The sequence below is a fragment of the Eublepharis macularius genome, chromosome 4, assembly GCF_028583425.1.
Source record: "Eublepharis macularius isolate TG4126 chromosome 4, MPM_Emac_v1.0, whole genome shotgun sequence".
NCBI lineage: Eukaryota > Metazoa > Chordata > Lepidosauria > Squamata > Eublepharidae > Eublepharis > Eublepharis macularius.
Genome location: NC_072793.1, coordinates 45341480 through 45367560, shown reverse-complemented (window position 1 = coordinate 45367560; position 26081 = coordinate 45341480). Strand labels below are relative to the sequence as shown.

At 41.4% G+C, this 26081-nt stretch overlaps 1 protein-coding gene across 1 annotated transcript in view; it reads right to left on the bottom strand.

Moving 5' to 3' along the window:
* LOC129326872 (protein shisa-6-like) overlaps positions 1–26081 on the bottom strand; it is a 367308-nt gene that overhangs the window by 285823 nt on the left and 55404 nt on the right. The window contains exon 3 of the mRNA XM_054975176.1: positions 8535–8630. Within this exon, the coding sequence (XP_054831151.1) occupies positions 8535–8630 (96 nt within the window). The remainder of the gene's footprint in view (positions 1–8534; positions 8631–26081) is intronic.

Genomic DNA, 26081 nt, shown 5'->3' with positions numbered 1-26081 from the left:
GCCTCCTCCCATACTGTCCAGCCCATTCAATTAAGCCCTGCTGTCTGCCCCCCCTGACTGTAGAAATAAGGCATGCCGTGAATAAAGATGGGTCTTTTTAGTGGTGGCTCTTCACTTTTGGAATGCCTTTCCCCTTGAGGTTCCTTGGCCAAAATGTTTCTTTTTAACCAGGATTTTAAACTGAGGGCTTCCCTTTTTAGCAATTTTTATGGTCTGCTTCTAGCCTGAGAGCTGTTTTATGATATCGTGTTAGACTGCAGAATGTTTTTATGTTGTTTTATGTGCTTGGATTATTTTTACGGCTTTTCATTATTCATAATTTTTTGTTTTTATAATTTTGTTGCAATGTTTTTATTTTTGAGCTACAATGAGCAGGTCTCTGGAGATGAAGCAGTTAAATTATCTAAATAAATACAGGTTAAGTTATACATAGCTGGCTACAGGTTTCTTTCACAAATGTTGGTATTTATTTGGTAAAAAACACTTTCTTTCCCAGATCCCTTTGGGAAAAGATGTCGTGGACATCAGACTATACATACCCTTCATTTTGAGAACTGACCTTTATACCTACTCTCTGTTTCCTGACTTTTAACTAGCATCTGACCCAAAACAGAATGCTATCTTTTATAGTGTGACATTTTCACATTTTAAAGAAAGTCCTAGTCATTGAAAGATAAAGAAATATGCAATATCCCTTGGACCACCTACAGTCAAATTTATTCACACCCTCATAATATGAGCTGGATGACTTGCTTGCCCTTTAAAAATGCATGTAATTTATATCTTAGTAGACTACTAGTGAATCCTAAACAGTGTTACACCCTTCTAAGAGCAGAACTACAAGTGACAAAAGGCACAGATTGGACACTTGTCAGCTTCCCTCAAGTTTTGATGGGAAATGTAGGCAGCTTGGCGGAATGTTGGACAAGTGACAGTTGAAAAGTCCATTGGACAGCAGTCAGAGAGCCAAGCTGCAAGACTAGGATGCCTACATTTCCCATCAAAACTTGAGGGAAGCTGACAAGTGTCCAATCTGTGCCTTTTGTCACTTGTGGTTCTGCTCTAAGCCAGCTGACTTCAATGGGCTTAAAGTCAAGTAACTCTGCATATGATTGTGATACATTTTTATGTTTGACCAGATGGTAATTAATGGTTAATTTTAAGTATGTGTTTGTGACACTGATTCCTTAGAAGCTTCCATCCCAATAATTCCACACTGTCTGTCTGTCTGTCTGTCTGTCTGTCTGTCTGTCTGTCTGTCTGTCTGTCTGTCTGTCTGTCTGTCTGTCTTTTAACTATACTCAGGCTCTTCATTGTACGCACACTTGAATTTGTCATCTGAAAATAGGTTGTGTTCTTGTGATGGCCTATCCCAATAACTCATTTGGCCTCTCTGATATATTTCTGGAAGTCATGGGTATGCCTCTTACATCTCAATGCCTCACTGTCCCCACTATCAAGTGTTTGTCAGGTGTCCTTTATTTATAAGACTCACCCAGTGGCAACTTAGCTGCTGCCTGCACCCTAATGACCAACATTGCTTCTTCTTTTCCAACTTCAAACTTTTCCAACTTCAAACAACTGCATCTGACGAAAAGAATTGTGATTCTCGAAAGCTTATGCTACAGTAAAGTTGGTTAGTCTTAAAGGTGCTACTGGACTCAGTAATAAGTGTAGTTTTAGGATTAGTGAACATTCTATTTCCCAGTTACACTAACTTTTTCAAGTTTTATGTCCTGAGTGTATGAAAAATATAACTCTACCATATATCACTGCATTGGATATATTCTTATTGACAGTATATGGTATATGATTGCATAGAAATATAAATAAAAGTGGTGATTTCTTTCTTTCTATGTCAAATCTTCCCCCGCTTACTGCAATGAGCTCATGGGAGCACTTCTTCAGCTCCAAGTATCCTTATGGTGTCTCTGCTAGTTATTCACTTAGATTGCTTTTCCCTTCTGTCTTCTTCCTACTGGCCCATGCTGAGCAAAGCTTTTCTGACAGTGCAGATAAACAAATTCCCATGTATAAATTGCGAGAGATGAAATATTTCTTGCTGTACTGGAATCTTTCAGTTATACTCACCTGCCATAAACCACGAACTAGTCCTCTCTGTCCTATCCACCCTGTTTGTAACATATACTATTGGCAGCAGAATATGGATCAGTGTCAATTAGAAATCAGAGTACAATAGGCCCTGTAAACAGAGAATTCTGTATGCCATCACAGTGAATGGATATTATCCAGAGTGACATAAACTGATTCACTGGGATGCAGATGGCTGCAATTTGAACACCCCATGCCAATGCGATCTTGCTAACAAGTGTTAATGATAACTAGGAGCCAACATGCCAAGACCTCAATTTTTGCATTGCTTATTCATGGAGAACTCTGGCTGCTGCTATGAGACTATGTGCCTTCCAGCTTTCCTTAATCACATCTAACTGGCAGCACATTAACTGTTTAATGAACCAGTCATCTGAGGGCATAGGGGCATTTCATGAAGTTACACAATAGGAGGAGATCCTTATCACACCCCTTGAAGATTCTGGGAACTTAAATAAAGGGGGATACACAAGCATACATGTATTTTTATAGATGAACATCTAACCAGTAGTTTTTAGTTGATTTATTTTATTACAGGTACAGTGGAGAAGCAGTCGATACTGAATTTGGAAGACAGACTACCAGGAAAAATCTTCAATTTTGGATGATGATATCAGGACCATGGACAGCACTGAGGGAAAGGATGGAACAAGGAACATAAGGGATGGGAAGTCCATGGTTCTGAAAAGTTTGCTGGATAACCTGAAGAAAAAAGCCCTCATCCTAGATTAGCAGGTTTTAAAAAAAATACATTTCTGCATGGGGCACTGTAAGTAATTCACCAAATTAGCCACCACATATTGAAAATAATAGGATGTGTGTATCAGAGACGATATAGGTCGACACACAAACATTTCAAAGTTACATTTAATATCTAATGTAACTTTTCACTTGCGCCCAGTTATGTTTATTCCTTTGAATTCCACAGAATGAAGGCTACCACATGCACAACATGTGGAATTTTTGCCTCATCATCCCTATCCCCGTCTCTTATCTTTTCCCTGTTCACCTGTCTTCATCTCTCTCTCCTCTCCAGATGTAGTAATAGTAGTAGTAGTAGTAGTAGTAATAACAACTGTACTTGTATACCACTGTTTTAGACAGATTAGTGCCGCACTCAGTGGTGAATGAAGTCAGTGTTGTTATTATACCCACAATGCAGCCGAGGAGCTGGAGCTGAGAGGAGGCCACTTAGTGAATTCATGGCAGTATTGGGATTCGAACCAGCAGATTGCTGATTCATAGCCCAACATTTAACCACTATGCTACAGCAGCTCTTCCACCTCAATCCATTCTGCTCTCTGTGTTTTCATTCACATAATATTGCTTAGATTTATTTCATGTCAATGCTTTGCTAACATTTTGGGAAAAATTAAAAATGAGGAGGAAGAAGAGCCCTCTTTCTTAATAAGCACGCAGTCCTGTTTATTTCAGACCATTTTGCATATGAATGAGCAAAGCTGTGGTAAAAATCTGAACAAGTTGTGACCAAAAAAGGTAACACAGACTACTTGCCATGTAAAACATGTAAAGCATTCTGCCACAACTTGATGAACTTTCTAGTTTTGCTTTTTACCAGGGACTGCAAAAGCCAGGAGGTTGCCAAACAAACTCAGCAGCCACAGTAAATAATTAGAGGACTGCATTCAGTTTGGTACATCACAAATAATGCATGACTGATACCACTCTTCAGGCTCTAGACCCATAAACTCTAACAAAATTTAAAAATCAGACATTAAAAGAGAGATGCTATACATTATCCTTGGCTGCTTTTAATCCCTTTGTCCCAGGGTACTTAAAACAGATTGGCACTGGAATGTCTTCAAGTCAACAGTGTAGGATTTTTGTTCACTCAGTTCCTAGGATTCATTATAGACTGAGAAATAAAACTGCCTTATTTTTAAACTGAGAAAATGGGATACATGCTTGACAAGTTAATGCACAGAGTGATGCATGTTTCTTTTTTTGCCAATGTTTAGTACAGCACAGGGCTTTAAGACAACCACTATATGAATTACATGCTTATAGTATACCTACCCCCTCCTACCCCTTATACATGTAAGGAAAAAACTGGGCAGAGCAGGGTGAGCCGTGTCTCTACTATGGCAGTCTGAAATGTGTGTTATGTTGTAGACTTATTTCATGTCAATGCTTTGCTAACAGAGCAGTGCAAGCAAACTGAATAAAGCAATGGAATATTGTGCCCAGAGTGGGCTGTTGTTGTCATTATGTGATTAGATGTGATTGCCATCTTTTTCCCAGCAGCTAGAAGGAGGTCCTTGGTGCAAAGCAGACCCTGAATCACCAGCAGACCCATAGTATGAGAAGTCCCCATTTAATTATACTGCAACAAGAACATATTGCTACTCAAAGTTTACAGAATATGCTTTGCAAAAATCTTTGGATTGAAATGTCAGTGTGAGATGACTCATCCAGCAGAGTGTCATACAAGACACTTGTGGAATATAAACTCCCTGAATATATCTGTTTGGTATCCATGGTATTTAGTATGTCATATACCCCTATTTTTTATCAGCTCTTGACTCAGCCCTTGGAGCATAGCTATCAGAAGAAAGTGCAAGAAAATGCTTAACACAGATTCACAGACATTCTGCTTAACTAAACATAGCACTAAAAACAGTAAATTAATGCTAAATAGAAGCCACCTGGGATAAAGCCATAACATGAAGCTGCATTTCTCCAGAGGGAGTTATATCAGGCAATTGCAATGATGGTAGCTTGTTTCCTAAAGCTGCTGTTAGTTTGCTGAGACAGAACCACCTCTGCCTACAGGTAACATTACTGAGATGTTAGAGCCAATACAACAATAATCAGACGAAATATCAAGAGACATGCCTGCAATAACAGCATCTAAAGCAATGAGATCAGAAAAAAAGCAAGCCAACGCTTTACACACACAGTTATGACACTCACATGCAAAGAGCAGTGTTCACCAATGGGCTGGGATATGTGCATTTCTAAATCTTTATTTGCAAATAACTTTTTGAAATTTACACACATTAAAGAACTGTTGAGAGCAGAAGAACCACTGTACTAGATTAGACAAAAGGTCTGTCTAGTCTAACATTCTTTCTCCAACAGTGGCCAGCCAAATGCTTCTGGGAAGTTCACAAGCAAGGATGTTTATTTCTAAATATTTGAACAGCTAAACCAATATCACAAAGGCCAGACCAATCAGACACAGAATGCAAAATTGTTGCGCTGGGCACAGCTATGCAAGAAGCTTTGCCAAGTCTCACGGCTCAAGCACATGAACCTGACTTCCAAAATCATTAAGAAATTATCAAATAGAGGCTTTAATCTGAAACATACTTACTTCAACTCAACTCAAATAAATGAGTTGTTTAAAAAAAATAATAGCAACATTCTATTTATATACCGCCCTTCAGGACACAGGATACCGCCCTTAACACCTGCTCAGAGCGGTTTACAAAGTATGTTATTATTATCCCCACAACAATCACCCTGTGAGGTGGGCAGGGCTGAGAGGGCTCTGAGAGAGCTGTGACTGACTCAAGGTCACCCAGCTGCCTTCAAGCGGAGGAGTGGGGAATCAAACCCAGTTCCCCAGATTAGAGTCCCTCTGCTCTTAACCACTACATCAAACTGGCTCTAAAGTAAAGTAAGCATGTTTAAGATTGGGTATTAAAAGAATAAATTCAAGCTCTTATTTGACCACAAGGAGGATATAATTTTAAACCTTTTTTATTGGTCTGCAGGATTTGAAAGGGTTATTTTTTTGGTAAAATAATAATGTTAGGAAATAATAGCTATAATTAATTACATTACTATAGAAGATTCAGCACTCTGGAATAAAAATCAATTTTAGAAAGGCTCCCAATTAAACAGTGAGGTTTGGCAATAGGTTGGATAAAGCTGGATAACAAAAGCCCATTCACCACTTTTTTTGCTGTACCTGTTTGCTGTCACTTATCTGGTATTCTTCCTGCCAACCACAACTATATTTCTTGGAGAAAGATCCAAGCTTCTAAGAGTTTAGGAGGATTGAAGGTATTCTTTCAAACAAAATAGTTACAGCAACTCTGATTGTAACAAGCTGAAGTTCTTAGGATATAAGATGTTTTGGGGAGCTTCCCTTAGGACTACAGTGGCTAACTCTATTTTGTCTACAAAGAATATAAGGATATCCAACTTCGTGCTTTTCATCATTGTCTGAATCTTCCATCACTTCTACTTGCAATCTCAGCATGTATCTCCCCAACCTCATCTTTGTAAGGGTGGGCTCAGAGGAAATTTTTTCAAGTCCTGTGTCTGAAGGGTGGTTCCTTGTTCATGTGTCGTATCCACTGCACTGTCAAATTTGTGTTCTGCCTCCACCTCAGTAAACTTTATTTGAACACACACAACACAAACAATACACACATATATTGGTTCTTCTGTGACAGTTCCACAGAACTCACACTGCTTTGGATGACATTTGTGAAGAAGGTTTTCTTCCATTTGGTTAAACAGCAAGAAACGTCAGAAAAAGAAATGTCTTTTTTTTTTTTTACAACTTGTGAATGGTGAACATCCATGGAAACAACAACAGCAATGATGGATATACGGAACAATATGTCTCCACATACAGTACATTGTTTCTATAGAAATAGTATCTCCATATACATCTATGTAAACGTACAATAGTCTCACAGTGAGTCAGCAGGAAACAATGTTGGATTATCATTGTGGTGTGCGCCTGCCCAGCAGTACGGATCACCATAAATGCGCAAGTGTGCCACAGAGTGAGGCTGACCCTGGAAGAGACTTGAAAGTCAGCTAGTCTGGTAAGTCATAGTATCTTAGAATCAGTAAATGGTATATGACAGACAGAGCTCTCCCTCTCTCCTCTCAAGTCTTTCAAGAAGGTTAGCTCACTCTTCAACAGTCTGAATATGGAATGTGCACAAGAAAAGTTTAAAATAATAACTCATACCCCAGTTACCATTAGAAACCCACCCAAACAGACATCATTAGAGGCTCTGTTAACAACATGCTCCTGCGTATCAGCTGTGGGCATCACTAAGACTGCTAGATGGTATGGTATGTATAGTTTGGTATTCACATCGCCACATTAGCACACTCAGCATTGTACTGTATACACAAGATGTTACACAGAACATAACACAGTGCAGAATATGGATACTGACATGTTTTCAGGTTTGTACAGTATATTTTATATATCTATATATATATGTGCATATATATCTTTATATCTCTCACAGATTAGGTAGACACACAAAAATATATGACCCTTAAGGAAATCACTTTATAAAATATTTATAATATTGGGGGGAAATATATCTAAATACATTGCACTCCTGTTATAATGACAATGCCTTGAATAAGAAGTGAGCAGTAACCTTATGGCACAATCTGTAAGGAGCATCTCCTATACAAATCCCACTGAAACTGTAAAAAAGAAAAGCTAAAAGAGATTAAAAGACCTACTATTTTGGTGACATGCTATGTAGAAAGATCATGGAAGTGCTGCCCTCCTACACTGAAGTTTATAATGATCAGACAATACTACAAACAGGCAGTATTTGTGGAACAGGTGAGCCACAAAGAGTACCTGAAAAGAAAATATTATCTTCAGATGATTCGTGCAAGTGACCAAAGCTATGTGATGCAACAGAAAGTAAAACAAACCAAAAAAAAACCCAAATAAAAAGCAACTCCTAGAGAAGCCCTTAGCACTGCAGCAAATTACTTCCCATTGATGTGCACAAAAAGAAGAGGGACACACCCACCCATCATCAAACTGGCTTTGAAGGATAAGGTAATTTTGACCTAGTTTAAAAACATACATACTTTTGACCTAGTTTAAAAACATACGTAGTTGTGCAAGCTATGCACCTTTTGACCTCTTGTGCAACTCCCATTGATTTCAACGGGGCTTGTGTAAGAGATGTTTCTGATGGATTTGCCCATAGGCCCATAGACCCTTGTACGAACAGTTAGTTGAATCTGAGGCAGTCACTGGTTCATGTGGCACAAATGTACAGTATAAGAGGAGTGCACTATGTTCCCAAAGCAGCATCTCCCTTTCCATCCTATCCCCTTTAGTTTTGTTGAAAATATAGAGGCAAGACAGGCAGTTTGAATCCATGCACTCAGGAAAACACAGAGCTACACAAACTGTCAGACAGCAAGCGAGAGCTAGAGCCTGCCTGCCTGCCATTCTGCACCCTCTGCTGACCCTCATGCCATTCCTCCCTCTGCAGGATTTGAAAGACTGCCTATGGCACTTTATTGGACCTGCAACACCATGTGCCAGCATAAACCTGTATTTTCTGCACGAATACCGTTAACTGTTGTCACATATAGCCCAGCGTCCAAGTTACAGATTGTACTTAAACCCATCTTTTCTATTTAGCAAAAAATGGTTTCCACTGTACCCTTGCTGTGTCCTCTTCCTAATGTGACAAACCCGGAGGAGATGAAATTATGGAAATCTGGACCTCCACTTCGATAAAAATCTTTTCCATAGTGACCTGCCAAGGAAAGATAAGAAACAACACATCACAACATGCAACTCCCCCTGGTCTGCTTCCAGTTCAATGACAGCCATAATTCCATTTCTGAACAAAAATCGGAGATATAAATTATGGTGCAATGGACATACCATGTGGTTCAGACAGGGATTAATACAAAACACAGAGGAGGCTCCTATTGCAACCCAGTCACTTCAACCTCAGTTACTTCCACCCCTTGCACAAATTCCTGGCCTTTTCTATAACCTTGTTTGCTTCATAAGTTGCAGTCTTCTCTGTTCTGTACAACACTTAAGCTAATGTCTGCACTAAATAAATATTTCAAAATAAATGATAGCAGCAGATAATTACTTTTGTAGCATCAAAGTATCACTTTTCTATCTATCATATTGTTATTCTACTCTTTCTCAAAGAAGAGAGAAGATGGCTGGCTCAGTGGCTCTCAAATCTAGTATGCTCTAGGCTGATGCTGCTCCACAAGGAATAGTCCTGCTAAATCCTCATGTTACAAGATTAATCTGTTCTATTGTAGTTTAAAAATTGTATTTAAGGGATAGTCTTCACCGTTTTTTGAGCACCCTTGAACATTTATTTACTTCATTTATAGCCTGCCTTTCTCACCAGGACTGAGGGTGTGTTCTTCAGTAAAGAAATGGGATGAACTGGGAAAATGATGGTTCGTTGCAGTTCGTGGCTCATCGCGTTTCATGAACCATGAACCACGAACTGGCATGAAACTGCCCAGATTGCGAACCAGTTCATTTGGTTCGTGAAAATGTCACTTCCGGGGCAGCCGAAGGTGTGCAGAAAGCCAGTCTCCCCCGTTGCCTAGAAACCTGATTGATCGGCATCAGGCTGTCTGCAATGACAAACCAAAAAAATGAACCAAACTAACCAGGCTAAAAATCATAGCGGTTTGTCGCAGCTCATCAGAAATGCCCTCTGATGACCCCCCCCCCCCCAAATGGCCCAGTTCGTGACAAACTTTGGTTTGTGTTTTGGTTCATGCCCATCTCTGGACATGACCCATAGACTCTAAAACCCTAGTTAGTATTGCCAGACTAGCCCTCCTGTAAGGGGGAAGGAATGGTGTGCCAAGGCCTTATCCCCAATCCCACCCCTCACAAGAGTCCTGCTTATTATTTACTGTATAATTGTTCACCATGCCTCCCTTCTACCTTTGCATTGGCCATGAAAAGAGAAGTCGAACCCTTAAATGAACAGATGTGGCCAAGTATGCCGTTGCACTTTAGATACCAATGCACAGACTGGATCACTATTCATATCAGAAAAAGGGGAAATGATATCACGAATAAATGGCAGGTATTCTTGTGGGCTTGCTGCTTCAAGCAAGTATTGTAGCTATTACTTCATTTTTGTCTACGTAACCACTCAAGTTGGAAGTAAACAGAAGGTCTAAACAAAGACATATTAGAAAGAAATCAGTTAGCGCCTCGTGTCTCTTTGCCCCTGAGAGTCCAAGGAAGGGTCATTGCAAAACATTATTTCCCACAAGCATCTTAGCAGAGACCACATTCTTTGGGGAGCAGTTTTTCTGCTGACTGACACAGAAGGGGGTGCTCTAGTGCATTTATGTATTCCTATATACATAGGAAACATAGGATATTTACTGGAGTGTAAGTCTCATTGAACTCAATGGGATTTATTTCTGAGTATGTTTACTTACTTACTTACTTATGTCATTTATAGTCCATCTTCCTCAATGATTCTCAAGGCGGATTACATAGTGTGAGATTAGGATTGCATTGTTAACTGCTTATGCTTCCCATATACTTTACTAACACTTTTATGCCTGATTTAAGGTTACAGGTCTGTGTCTTTTACAATAGCCCAATAAGTATAAATGAAACAGGAGTAGCTTAAACTGGCATGGTAATCTGTGATGCTTCACATATAATTTCTGCTTGTTAGGCTGTTATTAAATGCACAGAGGCAACAACAAAATAAATGAAAAAGGCTGGCTTCTCTACACACATTCATATATGAACAGGTAGGTAGATGTTGAGGACGGCTCTCTATAGACAGGAGGTCATAAAACACAGAGGAGGTCGGTATTTGGTTTTTTTAAAGTAATTGCATCTTTAGATCTCTTTTTATCTCACCTCCTTTAAGGAAACCAGGTCAGCCTTAACTGTAGGGCATGCAAAACTGCCCTGTAATGAAAGTGAAGTGTTATTGTTTTTAAATGCATTGGCACCTTCTTCTTCCAGCTCAGAGTAGCTGCCCAGTTCCCTTAAACTGTCTGCTGGGAGAAAAGGGAAATGATTTTCTACAGTGCTGCTTGACTCAGGTTGCATCTCCTGGGCCAGTCCTATTATTCACAACTGGGCTGGCTCCGACTATGATGGCTGAACCCCCTGAGACCAAGTCTGTTCTCTCTTTTTGTCTTTCATCTCAGCAAGCAAAAATACAGGAGATTCTGGAAGACAGCTGTGCAACACTGGGAAATGAGGATGTTACTCCATATGTTACATCACAGAAGAAAACAACTCCCTTCCCATCAGAGGCTAGACAAACCCATGAGAAGAGTGTCTTTTGCCCATCATGCAACAACAACAATTAGAAAAAACTTCTTGTGGGTATTCTATTTAAAAAGGAAACATTCCTTGGCAAACACCCCCCCAAGTAAATTGCTTGAGGAACAAATGTCAATTACATTCCCAGTTCAGGAATAATGGAATTATTAGAGCTGAACAAAATTGCTGTTATCTGTTTTATAGAAGTTTTATTTCTAAACACAAGTTACAAAATAGCAAGTTCTTTTGGTAGCAAAATTCAGCATTAGATCTCAACCATTTGCAAGAGTGGAAGTGTGAGTGTGGGTAAAGGATAGGCATTTGAATCTAAAGCACAAGGGGGATAAAATAGTTGCCCAGTGCCTACTCAGCTGATGGTTTTCTTTTCCAGTATTTGGACAGTTTCAGTGTCTTGTTAAACCATTTAAAGAGCAGAAATGAACAACCATAAGAAGGTTGTGGGTTCTCTGCAAGCCCCAGCAAGGAAGGAACATCAATTTATACTGCCAATCAAGTGTAGCCATCTTTGAAATTGTAGACAAACAGCTGCAGCTCTCTGTTCACGAAAAATGAATCCCCCCTGGGCTAAGGAAGGGCATTTCAAGACCACAGGGCCTTCCAGGCAGAACTGTCATCCAGGCTGACTACCAAGAACAACCTCAACTTGAGTGAAGTGATCTTTCCAGAGAGGGCTGAACACTGAAATTTCTTTTCCTTCAGGGCATTATTTTTAGTCAGCTTTAACATCTTTCTGCTTTGCCTTTGCTATCCATGGGGAACATAAATTAGCACAGATTGCAGAGTTAAAAGGGAGCTCTAGAAAGCACTGTCATTCAATTTTAAGAGATACCAGAGCTGGTTTTTAAAAATTGCTACCAGAGAGGCACAGTTAGGGAACACACAGAATGCTGCCTCAAGATTGCTTGGGGGGGGGGCGGGGTGTGCCGTAGAGAAACAGAATGAATTTGTGTTAGTTTTCATTGCAAAAATGCCTTAACTCCTCCTTTCAGGAAGGTTGTGAAAAGAACAGAGTCAAAGAGAGGTGATATGTGATTAAGTCCCAGGGCTAATGGACAAATTAAAACTAATGTTCAGATGGCACATACCTGAGGGTTCATAATGAACTTATAGAGAAAAATGTTCATCTCCTAACCCCTCCCCCCAAATGTAATACTACTAAATCTGTCTTCCTTTCCAGAAGACTGGAAGGTAGTAAATGTAACAGTTTTAAAAAGGGATCCAAAAGATATCCAGATTACTGCAGACTGGGTAGCCTAACATCTGGGTAAATTGGTGCAAACTGTTATTAAAGACTGGATTATTAAGCACATAGAGGAACAAGCCCTACTGAATAATTAGCATGGCTTCTGTGAGGGGAAGTTCAGTCTAACCAACTTTTTGGAGTTCTGTGAAAGGGTTAACAAACATGTGAATGAGGACCTGATTAAACATGTAAAGTATGTTTAATAGGGAGAAACCCCTACTGAAATCACATTTTATGTGTGACCACTCACCCCCCACAGCTCTTTTGTTTCTGCAATGGGCAGCAGCTTTCACTTCTATGTAGGAGTAGGAGCTTTACCACTGAGCCATGCCTTCTCGTGAGAGACGTGAGCTTGGTGATTATACACATGCAATATATACTTAATTGAATCAGGGAGAATTTACAAAACCACCAGGGTACTACACGGTAAGCTATTGATTTTAGGGCTGCTTCTTGGGCTGTTTCTGGGGGGTTTGGAAGGCAAACCTTGAGTTTTTTATAGGCTCATGGGGAATGTGGAAGACTAACTCCCCCCAGTTCTTCAACAGCATTTACAATGGCAGCACGTTTGGCAAGTGCATGCACAAGAACACCAGCCCAATTAGCTAAACTGCCCTTGTCAGGTTTTGACATTTTGCTGGGTTTTGCTTCACCAAATTTATGCCAAGGTGTCCAATTAAATTCTACTAAACTCAAAAGTTTCCTTAGATTTTATTCACTTTCCAAGGAGAAGAAAAAGCTTCCCAACTGCTCTACTGAAATTGGCTTATGAGCCAGGAAATAGTATTTTATTTTTTAAAAAATACAACTAAAAAAGAACTCCTTCTGTATCAGTGCTCAGAGAGGCGAAGGTTTCTACAGAGGTGAGACTTTCACAAGTCATCTTCCCTTTCTTCAGATGTCAACAATGCCTGCAAAAATGAGTGACAGGCAGAAACCGGAACAATTAAGGAGATGTTCTTCTTATTACAAGGTAAGTTAAACTACAATTCCAGGTGGAATATATGGCCTCCAATTGGGGAGATAAATTTTGTGGCCACTGCAGTTTTTAAAGTGGAATCAAATGACTTTTCCTTCATGCATTATGAGTAATCAACCAACAATAAGAAGATGTACATTTTTAAAAATCAGTATCTTCACTGTCTAAGAACACTTCTGGGCATTTTTCTTTCACATAATAACCGGGCACGGAGCTCAGGTATCTTTCCACAAGTTAGTGCTTCTGTTGCAAGGAAATCATGTTCTCCTAGCACTTCAAACCACAATATTTTGGGAACTGGGAAAATGTATTTTTCTCCCACCTAGAGTGCCAACTGTGACTTTCAGTTCTGTTAGTTCTCTGCGTTATAGACACCTATGGGGACAGTGCACATGATAAGCAATTTCTTCTTCCCACTCACACCTGTGCCATTTCGTGAAAGGATAAAAAAAAGTTTTATTTCTTTCAGAAAGTCTTTAGCAAACAGTAGGGTACATCCAACCATACAGTTCGTCTCATAAAACAGCATTTCCATTTGAAGAAGAGGGAATGGTAATTTTGACCAATTCTCCTTCTGAGGGCATACTTATACTTCGATCACTATAGTGTTCTTGTGAGTCCACTGTGGGCTGCAGCAGGAGGGGGAAGCAGCTTCGGTATCCAGGTTTATTTTAGGTACACATTTGTGAATAGCAAATGTACAAAATACACACATTGTCCTATTCACACAAAATAGCAGCCACGCATATTTTGAAGGTGGGTAGAGCAATCTCCCCTTATGTGCTGTTTCAGTTCAAAAACTGCAACAACCAAAATGTGCTGTTATTAGCTATTCCTCTCTTATAAGGGAATGAAATAGCATGCTACTGGCATTGGATGTGAGCTAGTGCAAATATTACACTTTGAATAAAATGCATTTTAGAATCTTTGGCTGGAATTCTGAAGCTGAAATGGTTTGGGAAGGTACAGTTGCTATGATAGTACCAAAGAATGATAGATAAAAGTTACCAACATCTGTGGATAAATTCTTTTTTAAGCATTAATTCAAAATGTTAGCATATAACCTCAGGGTGGATTATGCAGTTACTATTTAAACACACATAACTTATGCAAGAGTTTGGCTCCCATAAGACTGTGACCTGCTGAACTTTTTTCCAATGCATGTATTTTACATGGAAATAATACTGACTCTTCTGACCCACAGATGCAAAAGTTCTTGCAGAATCTGTTTGTCTATAGGCCCAGACAGATGGCTGCTATAGAGTTCAACAAAGAATACAAGACACATCCCCAGAAAAGAGAGTTTTATTCTGAGACAGACCTTTTATTACCTTGGGAAGCCAGCCATGTAGACAACATAGTCTGGGGCTGATCATTCAGTTAGCTCTGTCACCCTCAGCATCTAAGCCCCAAAGCATACGCAAATAGGCACTTCAGGCTTTTAGTGTAACGTTCTTCTTCCCCACAAGGACATAAGCAAGCATAGCATGCTAGGAAACCTCATGTATCACACTGCAGGAGAGATATGGAACCACAATGTTCATATCTTATAGTGTGAAAAGTAAATGTATAAGCCATCCACTTTCTTAGCCTAGGCACAATTTTTGAAGTCCATCTAATACTATATCTAAGCAGATCAACTCTGCATATTTGATACGTAACCAACCTATAGGACATTGCGTTATGGGTTGGTTGCACATCCAGTATACAATTTATATCTTGCAGAGAGGTATACTCGCTGATGTGCTCAAGGCTAGTATTGGTAGTCATGCACCCTTTCACACCCCTTCATTCCTTGTCATGTATAAATTAGATCACAGGATACAATTTATTTAATACTTTATTTAATATGGAAGGCCATCTTGAAAACATTGCCTTAGCTTTGACTAATTTATAATGTTGCATACTCAGGAACATGCAGTTACTAAGTAGTTTTTAACATTCTTACCATGCAACACATGTGCCTTCGACTTTGTGTAGTTTTATGTATTGTCGAAGGCTTTCACGGCCGGAGAACGATGGTTGTTGTGGGTTTTCTGGGCTGTATTGCCGTGGTCTTGGCATTGTAGTTCCTGACGTTTCGCTAGCAGCTGTGACTGGCATCTTCAGAGGTGTAGCACCAAAAGACAGAGATCTCTCAGTGTCACAGTGTGGAAAAGGTGTTGGCAGGTCATTTATGTCTACTCAGGAGGGGTGGGGGTGAGCTGAGTCATCCTGTAAGAGTTTCCCAGGGTGTGGAATGCTAATGGCGGGAGGCTTCACTGTATCCTGAGGAGGTTCTTTTGCATATGGATTGGTGCTTGATGTGCTAATCTTCTCTGCAGGGCTATTGTTGGGTGTAGAGTGTTTTGTTAGCCTGGTGTTTTTCAGAACTGGAAACCATGCTCTGTTCATTCTTAAGGTTTCTTCTTTCCTGTTGAAGTTTTGCTTATGCTTGTGAATTTCAATGGCTTCCCTGTGCAGTCTGACAAAGTAGTTGGAAGTGTTGTCCAGTATTTTGGTGTCCTGGAATAAGATACTGTGCCCTGTTTGTGTTAGGCTATGTTCAGCCACTGCTGATTTTTCAGGTTGTCCAAGTCTGCAGTGTCTTTCATGTTCTTTTATTCTTGTCTGGATGCTACGCTTTGTGGTCCTGATGTACACTTGTCCACAGCTGCAGGGTATACGGTATACTCCTGCAGAGGTGAGGGGGTCTCTACTGTCTTTTGCTGATCGTAGCATCTGTTGTATTTTTTGGGTGGGTCTGAATACTGCTTGAAGGTTATGCTTTTTCATAAGCTTTCCCATCTGATCAGTAATTCCTTTGATATATGGCAAAAACATTTGTGTAGTTTCTTTAAAAAAAACCCAAACCCTTCATGACACATTTAGCAACATAGCAAGTCCTCTCTCACATGATAAACCCTTAGGCCAGCTGAATGTTGCAAGGATACCAATGCTACCAGGCCTGAGATCTTCAGATATATCAATCCTTTTAAACAAATCAGATGGCTGATAGTTGAAAATATAATTGCTTTGGTATCCTTTAGGTGATGCTCCTATGGTACTTTAAAACTTTCCTTGACTTGAAACTTTTTTTAAAAGATAGAAAAATGGATGAGAGAGCCAGTGTGGTATAGCAGATATAGTGTTGGACTAGGATCTGGCAGGTCCAGGTTTGAATCCCCGTCTGATATGTTTCATGTGGGTAGTTACGTTGGTCTATGCTAAAATTGAGTTTATTTGCAAATTCAGACCTATGGACCTCCCAGGATTGAATTGGGACACTGGATTTTTCCTCACACTACAGATGCTAATTTTCTGCACTTCACACCCATGAGCTATCAAGGTAATGGCAACATATATTATAGCTAGCTTCCTGACACTAATTGGCAATACACCTATTACCCTCTGCCAGGATTACCTTTTCTCACTCCATATATCTGACAAAGGGATCTTTGACTTTCAACAGCTCATACTCTGGAAATCTAGTTAGTCTCTAAGGCACTACTAGACGGATTCTTGCTCTTACTAGGTCATGGAAGCTTGCTGACTGACCTTGGGCTAGTCTCATACTTTCAGCCTAACCTACCATGAAAGGTTGTTGTGAGACAAAATGGAGGAGCGGAGAATGATAAAAGCTGCTTTGGGTCCCCACTGGGGAGGAAAGCAGGGTAATTATTAATAACAATAACAGTGATGACAACAACAGTAATATGCTATACCATCACTGGTGTCACATTGTAACCCTAGAAAGTTATCAATTGCATCATCAATATAGAATACAGTGGAATATAATATTAGACACATGCATACAACTATGCAGTGTGCACTAGCATTTTGGTTGCTTGCTTTGTTGTTAATGAAACTTCAGGGCTTCCCTTTTAAGAAACATCTGTACAAGAATTGCCCTAGAGCTGTCTTTCTGCTGACATGTTTAAATCCTTCAATTAAGTGTTTGATCTATTCAGAGGATCTCTGTATATGTGAGGTATTGATGAAGCAGGGCTCCTCAGTAGTAGGCAAAGCCCACTAATCTTTTGATTCTTGCTCTGAGAGAAGATTAGACCTAGGTGATAAAGGCATAGGGTGTCCAGATGCAAACCAGGACAGAGGCTCCTGTACTCTTTGTAGCTATGTCAAACAGCGAATTTAAACTTGTGCAAAGGTTTTCTGCGTAACTTTTCTGCATAACTGTCTAAAGTGCAGGAGTCTTCTCTCTCTCTCTCTCTCTCTCTCTCTCTCTCTCTCTCTCTCTCTCTCTCTCTCTCTCTCTCTTTTGCATCTGGTCACCCTATGAAGAAGAGAAACTGAAGGGATTATCTAAACCTTGGCTACTTTCAGCAAGTATACAATGAGCACTACAGAGCAGTCGCCAATTGTGCAGTACAGGATGTTCTTCGTTTTCTTTGCTATGTCTCAGCTGCTTCCTGAGCACAGAAGTTCTGTCTGATTGCAAACCAAGGCATGTGCCAGCTTGAGAAGGTACTTCTGTGATTGGGAAGAAGGGGATGGGGGAGAAATCTCACATAATTGGATACATTATTATGATGTTAGAGTGAGCTGAAACATTTCAAAAAAGGACCATTTAAAACACACATACATACAGAGGGAGGCTCCTAATACAAAAATAAAGGTGTTATTGGCTCTAGCAAACCCAAATGCTGGCTCAGGTTACTTAATGAAAATTTGACTGTGGTGCATAATTATGAAGAAAATGCAGGCAAGACACGTACTAGTTATAGGCAACTAGTGCATTCGTTGTAGTGGCAAAGGGAAGGTCTATTTGACCAAGCCACCAAACAGAAGACAAATGTGTGTTCGTGTGTTGAGTTCTGTGCAAGGTCTTATAGCTGATCTGAGACACAGTACGGTGTAGTGTTGTGCTTAGAGTGTTGCACTAGGATCTGGAAGACCACGTTAAAATCTGCACTCTGTCATGGACAGGTAGCTTTGGGTCAGTCACTTTATCTCAGCATAACCTATTTCATGGAGTTGTTGCTGTGAGGATAAAATGAAGGAGCGAGCTGCTTTGTGTCCTTTTAGGAAGAAAAGTGGGGTATAAACATATTAAACTTACATAATAATAAAAATAAAGAAATACAAATATTATCCAAGTTATCCTTTTATGGACTCCTTGATCTCCCATAACTCCCTCTGTGTAGTATTAGAGCTTCATTATATGGGGTACTTTGGTGGTAGAGAGTGCCCTCAAGTCATAGCTGACTTATGGCGACCCCTGGTGGGGTTTTCATGGCAAGAGACTAACAGAGGTGGCTTGCCATTGCTTGCCTCTACAACCCCGGTCTTCATTGGAGGTCTCCCATCCTATTACTAACCAAGGCCGACCGTGCTTAGCTTCTGAGATCTGATGAGATCAGGTTCACCTGGGATATCCAGGTCAGAGCATGGGGTACCTCATATTTCATTAATTATTTTATTAAAACATTCATATCTCATCTTTCATATCATTCAAGGCAAATAAATATATTGTACAGATAGCCCAAGTCCAGTCCGATTTGATTATTCTAATACAATAAAAGATGCACCAATTTGTCCTGCTGGCCGTATAGTCCTTTCTACAGTTCAGTGATGGCACTGCTGACTCATGCAGTGTTGGGGTCAAAAGTACAGCTCCTGGGCCAGCACAATTTTGGCTAAGAAGCCAAAGTTTCTGTGAGGCCAGGCAGAGAATACACACAGTGAGTTTACACCCTCTCTTTCCCAGCCACTGCCTACACTTCTTGAGTGCACTGCTAATCACTAGTGGCTGTAAGAGATGGGGTTATACTTACTAGCCCACATGGCTTTGTGAAATGAAGGCAATTAACTAGGGGAGAAAAATGAAGCAATGTATCTCTGAATAGCAGATCATGGGGACAAGCAGCACGAGAGGGCTGTTGCCATCATGGCCTGTTAGTAACCATTCCAGGGGCACCTGCCAGGCCACAATTCAAAACAGGTTGCTGTTTTTCATCCAATCCAGCAGGGCTTGTCTTCAATCAGATGAATTTTTGTAACTCTATATCTTATAATTATTTCCACGCATGCTACAGGTGTGCTTCCCTAAACAGACCATTTCAACTAAATAAACCCAATGAGCACAGGCTTGTGCGTCCAAGTAGCATCCTATATTTCAGCTAGGGATACCATACCCCTGGTGGGGGCAGGGGATCACCCGCCCCCACCACTCACACCCTGCCCCCACTTACCTGGGGGTGCACCTTCTGTGCGCGCTCCCCTGCAGTGCTGCGTGCTCCCGTGTGCAGCAGCCACCTGGATCAGCCCAGTTTGGCCCAGATCAGGGCTGCTGCAGAGCATGGGAGCGCTCCTGCGCTCTGCAGAAGCTCAAAATGGGCTCGATCAGCGCCCAAATGGGGCTGTTTTCGGCACTGTGGAGGGCAGGAGCACTCCTGCGCTCCGCAGTGGCTCAAAACAGGCCCAATCTGCGCCAAAATGGACCCGATATAAGCCTGTTTTGGTGAGGATCGGGCTCATTTTGGGTTGCTGTGGAGAGCAGGAGTGCTCCTGCACTCTGCAGTGGCTCAAAATGGGCCTGATCCATGCCAAAACGGGCCTGAAACGAGCCCGTTTTGGTGCGGATTGGGCCCGTTTTGGGCCACTGCAGAGGGCAGGAGTGTTCCTTCCCTCTGCAGCAGCCCCGATCCAAGCCCCTGCGGAGCGTGGGCGTGCTCTGGTTGGGGCGCCGTGTGATGATGTCACTTCTCGGAAATGACATCATCATGCTTGAGCGCACCCCCCCCGGAAAGGTGAATGCCAGGCCCCAATCCCCCCCGGGAGGTTGAGGGGGCCTGGTAACCCTAATTTCAGCTGTTTAATGGTTTACTTCCCAAGGTGTGACAGGTGGTTGAGACTTTAAACTACATGTGCAAGCAATGATGCAGCACATGGCCTAAAATTTACAAGAACAATATTTATATTTGCAGCTTTCAGAACTTGGATTATCTCTCTTGACACTGTAAAGCTGCTGTTCTGATGAACTCATGGGTGCCACAGGACATGAGCCCTCATTTCTGTTACTAAGTAATTAAATTAAAGAGGAATAGATATCTGGGGTTGCTGAAATTCCAATGAGCTTCAGTAGTTACGCCTTTAACAACAGCATGTTCTGAAGATATTAGTTAGTGCACTGCTGAGCATTACCTCAATGCTCTGAAAAGTTTCACCTGCTAATTTGTGCAGGCCAAGCTGCTGTTAAAAGCACAAGAGGAGGCCCATCCATTTTTTTTCTGGTCAGTCCGTAGCTCTATAGATAACTATGTGGAATAGTTATTTCCTTTATTTGTTTGGGATAGAAGCAAATACTTATTCCCTGGTAACTGGGATAAACTCTATGCCCATCTATCAAATTTGCAGGTACCACTTTAAGAAAATTCTATGCCACTGCCTGTCTATGCTTTATACTATATGGGATGTCCTTTTTGTTGTGCTAGACAGCTTGCTTGATTTGAGACAGGGCAGTTCCAGAAGCCAGCAATGGCCTATTTCCTTTCCTATGACTGCTCATAGATAGTTAAGAATTTCATTGGTTTTGCCAACTTAGAATCTAAAGAAGTCAAAGTATTGGTCAGATCCATGTTTGTAGATGGGCAAGGCAAGACAATTTATAGAACTGCAGGGAACCCCACATACAAGGGCCTAATAATCTGTCAAACATCACTGCTGAGTAGGACTGTATATGATGAAGGGAAGATTCAGACAACTTGAAGTCAAATAGTAGTTGCTTAAAAGCTCACATATGGAGTGGGTAACTGTAGGACCCTGAGGTCAAAAACTCTGGAGAGTCACACAGACATTTCTGACAGAGTGGGAAGGCAGTGAATGGTTCGAGTCTTTTGAGAAAGTTACGTAATAAAGGAAGTACTTTAGTCATTTTTGGTGGAAAATATATAAAATAGGGCAAGATACCATGCCCCATATTTTTAGCTTCCTTTGTGACAAAGACAAAAAGTACATACAGGACTGTTAACACTAACCAGATTCATAGGACTGTGGTATCAGAACCAGCCATCAGAGACGGTTTCTTTAACAAGAAGATGTGCTTCAAATAAGTCTTTGCTTATGAGGGCTGCTTGCCATGTAATCATTTTTGTCCCCTTCCTCTCATACAGAATGAACATAAAATCTGATGAAAAATTCTGGAGAACTGAAAGCTTGCTCATCAACTCATGATATTTTGATCAGTTCTAATAAAAAGATATTATGCAACTATTTTGTTTGAGAGGAAGTGGTTGGAATTTTTCTACAGTCCAACACAACTATCTAACATTTTTGCCCAATAGCACAATAAGCACCTGATGCTTCGATCAGGTGACAAACAGCTGCTAGTGGTCCCTGGCCCCAGGGAGGCCCGCTTAGCCTCGACCAGGGCCAGGGCCTTTTTGGTCCTGGCTCCAACCTAGTGGAACGCTCTGTCTAATGAGACCAGGGTCTGGCAGTATTTGTTATCTTTCCGCCAGGCCTGTAAGACAGAGCTGTTACACCAGGCGTACGGTGGAGGCTGAGCTGGGCCCCTACCAGCCAAATAGAGGTGAACACCCTGCCCTCCCTGCTAGAGGCATCCACCACTGACCTTTCTTTTAACCAACTACGCAAGGAATTTTAATATGGCGGATTCGGTGGTGGACTGAAATTGATAAACTGATTACTCCTGCACTGCCTTCTTTGTACTTTTAAATACTTCTATTGTACTGTTTTTAAATTGTTGTTTTAATTTTTAAAATTTTAAATTATATTGTTGTTATTAATGTGCTGTTTTATAGAATGTAATCTGCCCTGAGCCTGCTAGTTCGGGGAGGGTGTAATAGAAATTGAAGGCAAATAAATAAATATGATGGGGAGCCAATTAATAAAGGTGAATTAATTATAGTTGAATTTGCCAGCTAAAATGGTGTCTTTAGGACACTTTGGGTATGACCCAAGGGATACTTGGAAAATCACAGCAAAATATTGATTCTAACTATGGCTTTACTTAAGCATGCCTCCCCCTAGACTCTATTCCTTGCAATATATTTAGCCTTTTAGAGAGGGTTTGATTTATTCTGTCAATGCTAATTCATCGTACTGTGTGCCTCAACACTGCATATAGATATGGCTCTCAAGGACCAGAAATGGGAAATAGAGTAAAATAGCACCTCCTCCTATAGGCTTGTTGAGGGCTGGGCACATCCCTGGATCATTTAAAAAAAATAGTCTGAGATGAACCTCTGAATATCAGAATGCTGATCCCAAAAGTGCCTATCCTAAATACAGAAATATCTGGTGAGAAAGTTTGGGCCTATGACAGGTGGCAGAAAAACTCCATCAACTTTGACCTTCAGATTGCTGTACCTAAAAAGGATTCTTGGTACTTTCATTGCAGGAAACCAAGGATTAGGTATCTTTGCACACGCATCCATTCAAAAGCAGCAAGTGGGTAAGGTGATAGGACAAAGCATTATGGACTTAAGAGAAAAGCTGAGCTCTGAGCATGATGGGAACCAATGATAACAAAGCCTAGAGACATTACTGTTCTGACGTTTGCAACAGGCTTGGTCTTTAATTGCTTTTTAAAAATGGGAAGCAAAAGCCTCAGTGGCACAAATTCAAAAATCAAAAGAACTAAAAAAAACCTGTAAGAAATTAGTGCTGAAATTCGTTCAAGTGCTTGTTGTTAGAAACAAAACTAGGGTAGTTCCATAGCAAATACTCTCCCTCCTTTCCTCACCTCTACCCAACAGCACAGAATAGGAGAAAGCTGTAAATTTGGGGCAGTAATGCCCTACCTTTGCAATGAGGATAAAAACCTGACTTTTTTCATTATCTGAGGTTCTGCAATTTTCTTGTACTCGCACAAGCACCAAGAAGCCGAGAAGGAAAAAAACCCTTTAGTACTGTAGTGAGGTGGGTAATTATAGCATGCACTGTGCCCTCTAGTGTTCAGATTGAAAAATAGCATAAAAATTCTTTAGAGCCTCTGATGCCACCCATACTTGAAAACCTTATGCTGTGGCACATCCTGTCTTGTGTTTTTTAATTGTCTCCTCCACGACACCCACCTATGATCCCACAGCTCAGGATTATGCTGTTCCTTCATTATGGTAGCATGGATGCCATCTTCTAATTTGCCCTGGAGTTCAACAAGAAGTGTGTGCAGATTAAAGGGTATCTGCTGCTGAGGGCTATAATGGAAATACTGTGCCTTATGGTGAAGGAGAAGGTCTGTTTTGGATCCAAACTACTAAAGGTTGGATCAACCAGGGCTCTTGTCCAGCCCTCAGAGTGGAAAAAAGAAGTCGCTCCCTACATTGATTTCCTAGTTTCCCCATATCATGCATGATACCCTCAACCCCCTCAGGCTTGGTTCCTATGTTACTAGAGTGATATGGACGCTGGTGCCAATATTGCTTTAATAAAAACTATGTAACTAAACTGTATGAGGCTATTACGATCATGTGAGTGCATGGGTAAATATCCCTCAAATCTGAGACACTATTGCTAGTGACCCAATATGACTCAGTCATCAAAAAGTTACTGGAGCAGGGTGAAATGCAGCTTCTAGCAAATGGCAACACAAAACTGCAAGCCATCTGCTTCCTGCTGTCTTTAAGAGGACCTGAAAGTTTCCTCCAAACTTCTAAAGTGCCTATTTGGTTTGCAACTATTCACTGCCTCTCTCAACGGTTGTTTTAGCATCTATTTTTTCCTAACAATTTGTTGCTGACAATGTGATTCCAGCTAATCATGTATCATCCTGCTTACATAATGATATGAAATGCCTTGCAGCCAATCAGATTTGGCTTTCATATAATGCAGAGGTCCCCATCATTTTTAAGCCTGGGGGCATGTACTGTTAGCCACAGCTTAGAAGCTTGTATTAGCTCTATCAAAAATGTGTGTTGCCTCTTTAAGGCTTTGAATGATGGGAATTGTAGTCTATATGCCCACTAACGGAGAGAGAGATAGTTGAACCTTTTATTGGCCTTTTTCCTGCTTTACTGTGATTTTACAACCTCTTTTCCTGCCTTTGTCTTTACTGAGCATCTCCCATGAGGAGGGGGAAAGATTACTGCTTTTACCGCAACTCTAATTAAACTTCTGCTATAGATACACAGGAAGCATCCATCGCTTGGCTCAACTGTGACTTGTCTTGGGTCAGTGGGAATGGAATTCCCTGAGTCAGCAGGCAGTTAAAGAGGAGTGGTAGCCTGGAAATCAGGATAGTAAAAGCAGTCATCTTTCCCCCTCCTCATGGTGTCCATTTGGAGAAGTGTTCAAATCGCCGTGCTTCCAGGTAGCAGGTGGTCTGTTTTTCCACTTTCATGCAAGTGACTTGAGGCCGAACGTCATTGTCATGGTCTGGGTCTAGGATCTCATTGTGTTCCTCCTCATGCCGTAGCAAGTTGTCTGGATGCAGGAGAAAGTCAGGTCCCTTTAGCTAGGAGGACTCAGCCAGCTGGGAGGCAGGGAAAGACCGCGTTGCATGGTCTGCTGGATTCTGATCCATAGGGACATGTCGTCACTGATTAGGGCGTGAGAACTGCCAGATGCATTCTACTTGGCTAACACACACGTAGAGCCGACAGCTTTGATTGTGTATGTATCCAAGTACTAATTTGATGTCCGTGTAAAAGGTAGTATTATTGAACGTAAGGTCCTTCTCTATCGTTTCTGCAAGCTCTACAGCAAGCACAGCACCACATACTTCCAAGTGTGGGATGGTGTGTCCCTGTTCTGGGGCTAGCTTGGCCGTTCCCAGGACGAAACCCACGTGGGCATGGTTCTCCCCGCTGACAACCTGTAGATATGCTATAGTTGCGATAACCTTCGTTGACGCATCTGAGAAGACGTGCAGCTCTCTGCATGAGGTGGTGGCAGGTGAGACTGGTAAGTAGGTGCGTAGTATGTGGATGGCTTGCAGGCAATTGAGCAAGTCTCTCCAGGCCTCCCATTCCTTTCTTTGGTCAGGGGGAAGAGGCTCATCCCAGTCCTTCGGTACCTAGGGAGAGAGTATGTAAGAGATGTATCCCTTGGATGGTCACTGGTGCAGCAAACCCCAAGGGATCGAATAGGCTGTTCACTGCTGACAGGACTCCTCGTCACATGAACTGGTTCTCTTGGGCTGGTGCTTGGAAGGCCAAGGTGTCCTTCTTCAGGTCCCAACTCAGTCCAGGGCTGCATTGGAGGAGGGGATTGTTGTCACCCAAGTCTAGATCCTGTAATCCCTTGGTGTGGTCTTCCAGAGCAAATGCCTCCCACACCTTCGCGCTGTTGGATGCAGTTTTGTGCAGCCTGAGATTAGCTGCAGCCAACATTTGTTGCATTCTCTTTAGCAGGTCCACGGCTTCTTCTGGAGTGGGCAAGAACTTCAGCCCATAAACCACATAAAAGTCCCGTTCCACAATGCCTTGCATCCAGGCCGTACTTCCTTTCTCCTATGCATGCAGTTTGATGCCACCCATAGTTAGCGATTGCTGGGGATGGTCCATTGCCAAACACGTGGACTCTCATGCGATATTCTGTGATGATCTGGCTGCTTTGCTTGTCACTGAATCATAAGAATCGCAGGTAACTGCAGTGGTCCTCTCTGACAAGGAAGGAGTAGAACATCTGCTGGATGTCTGCCGTGACAACTACAGCTTGTTTCCTAAAGCAGATGAGTACGCCGAGTAGGCTGTTGGTCAGGTCCGGTC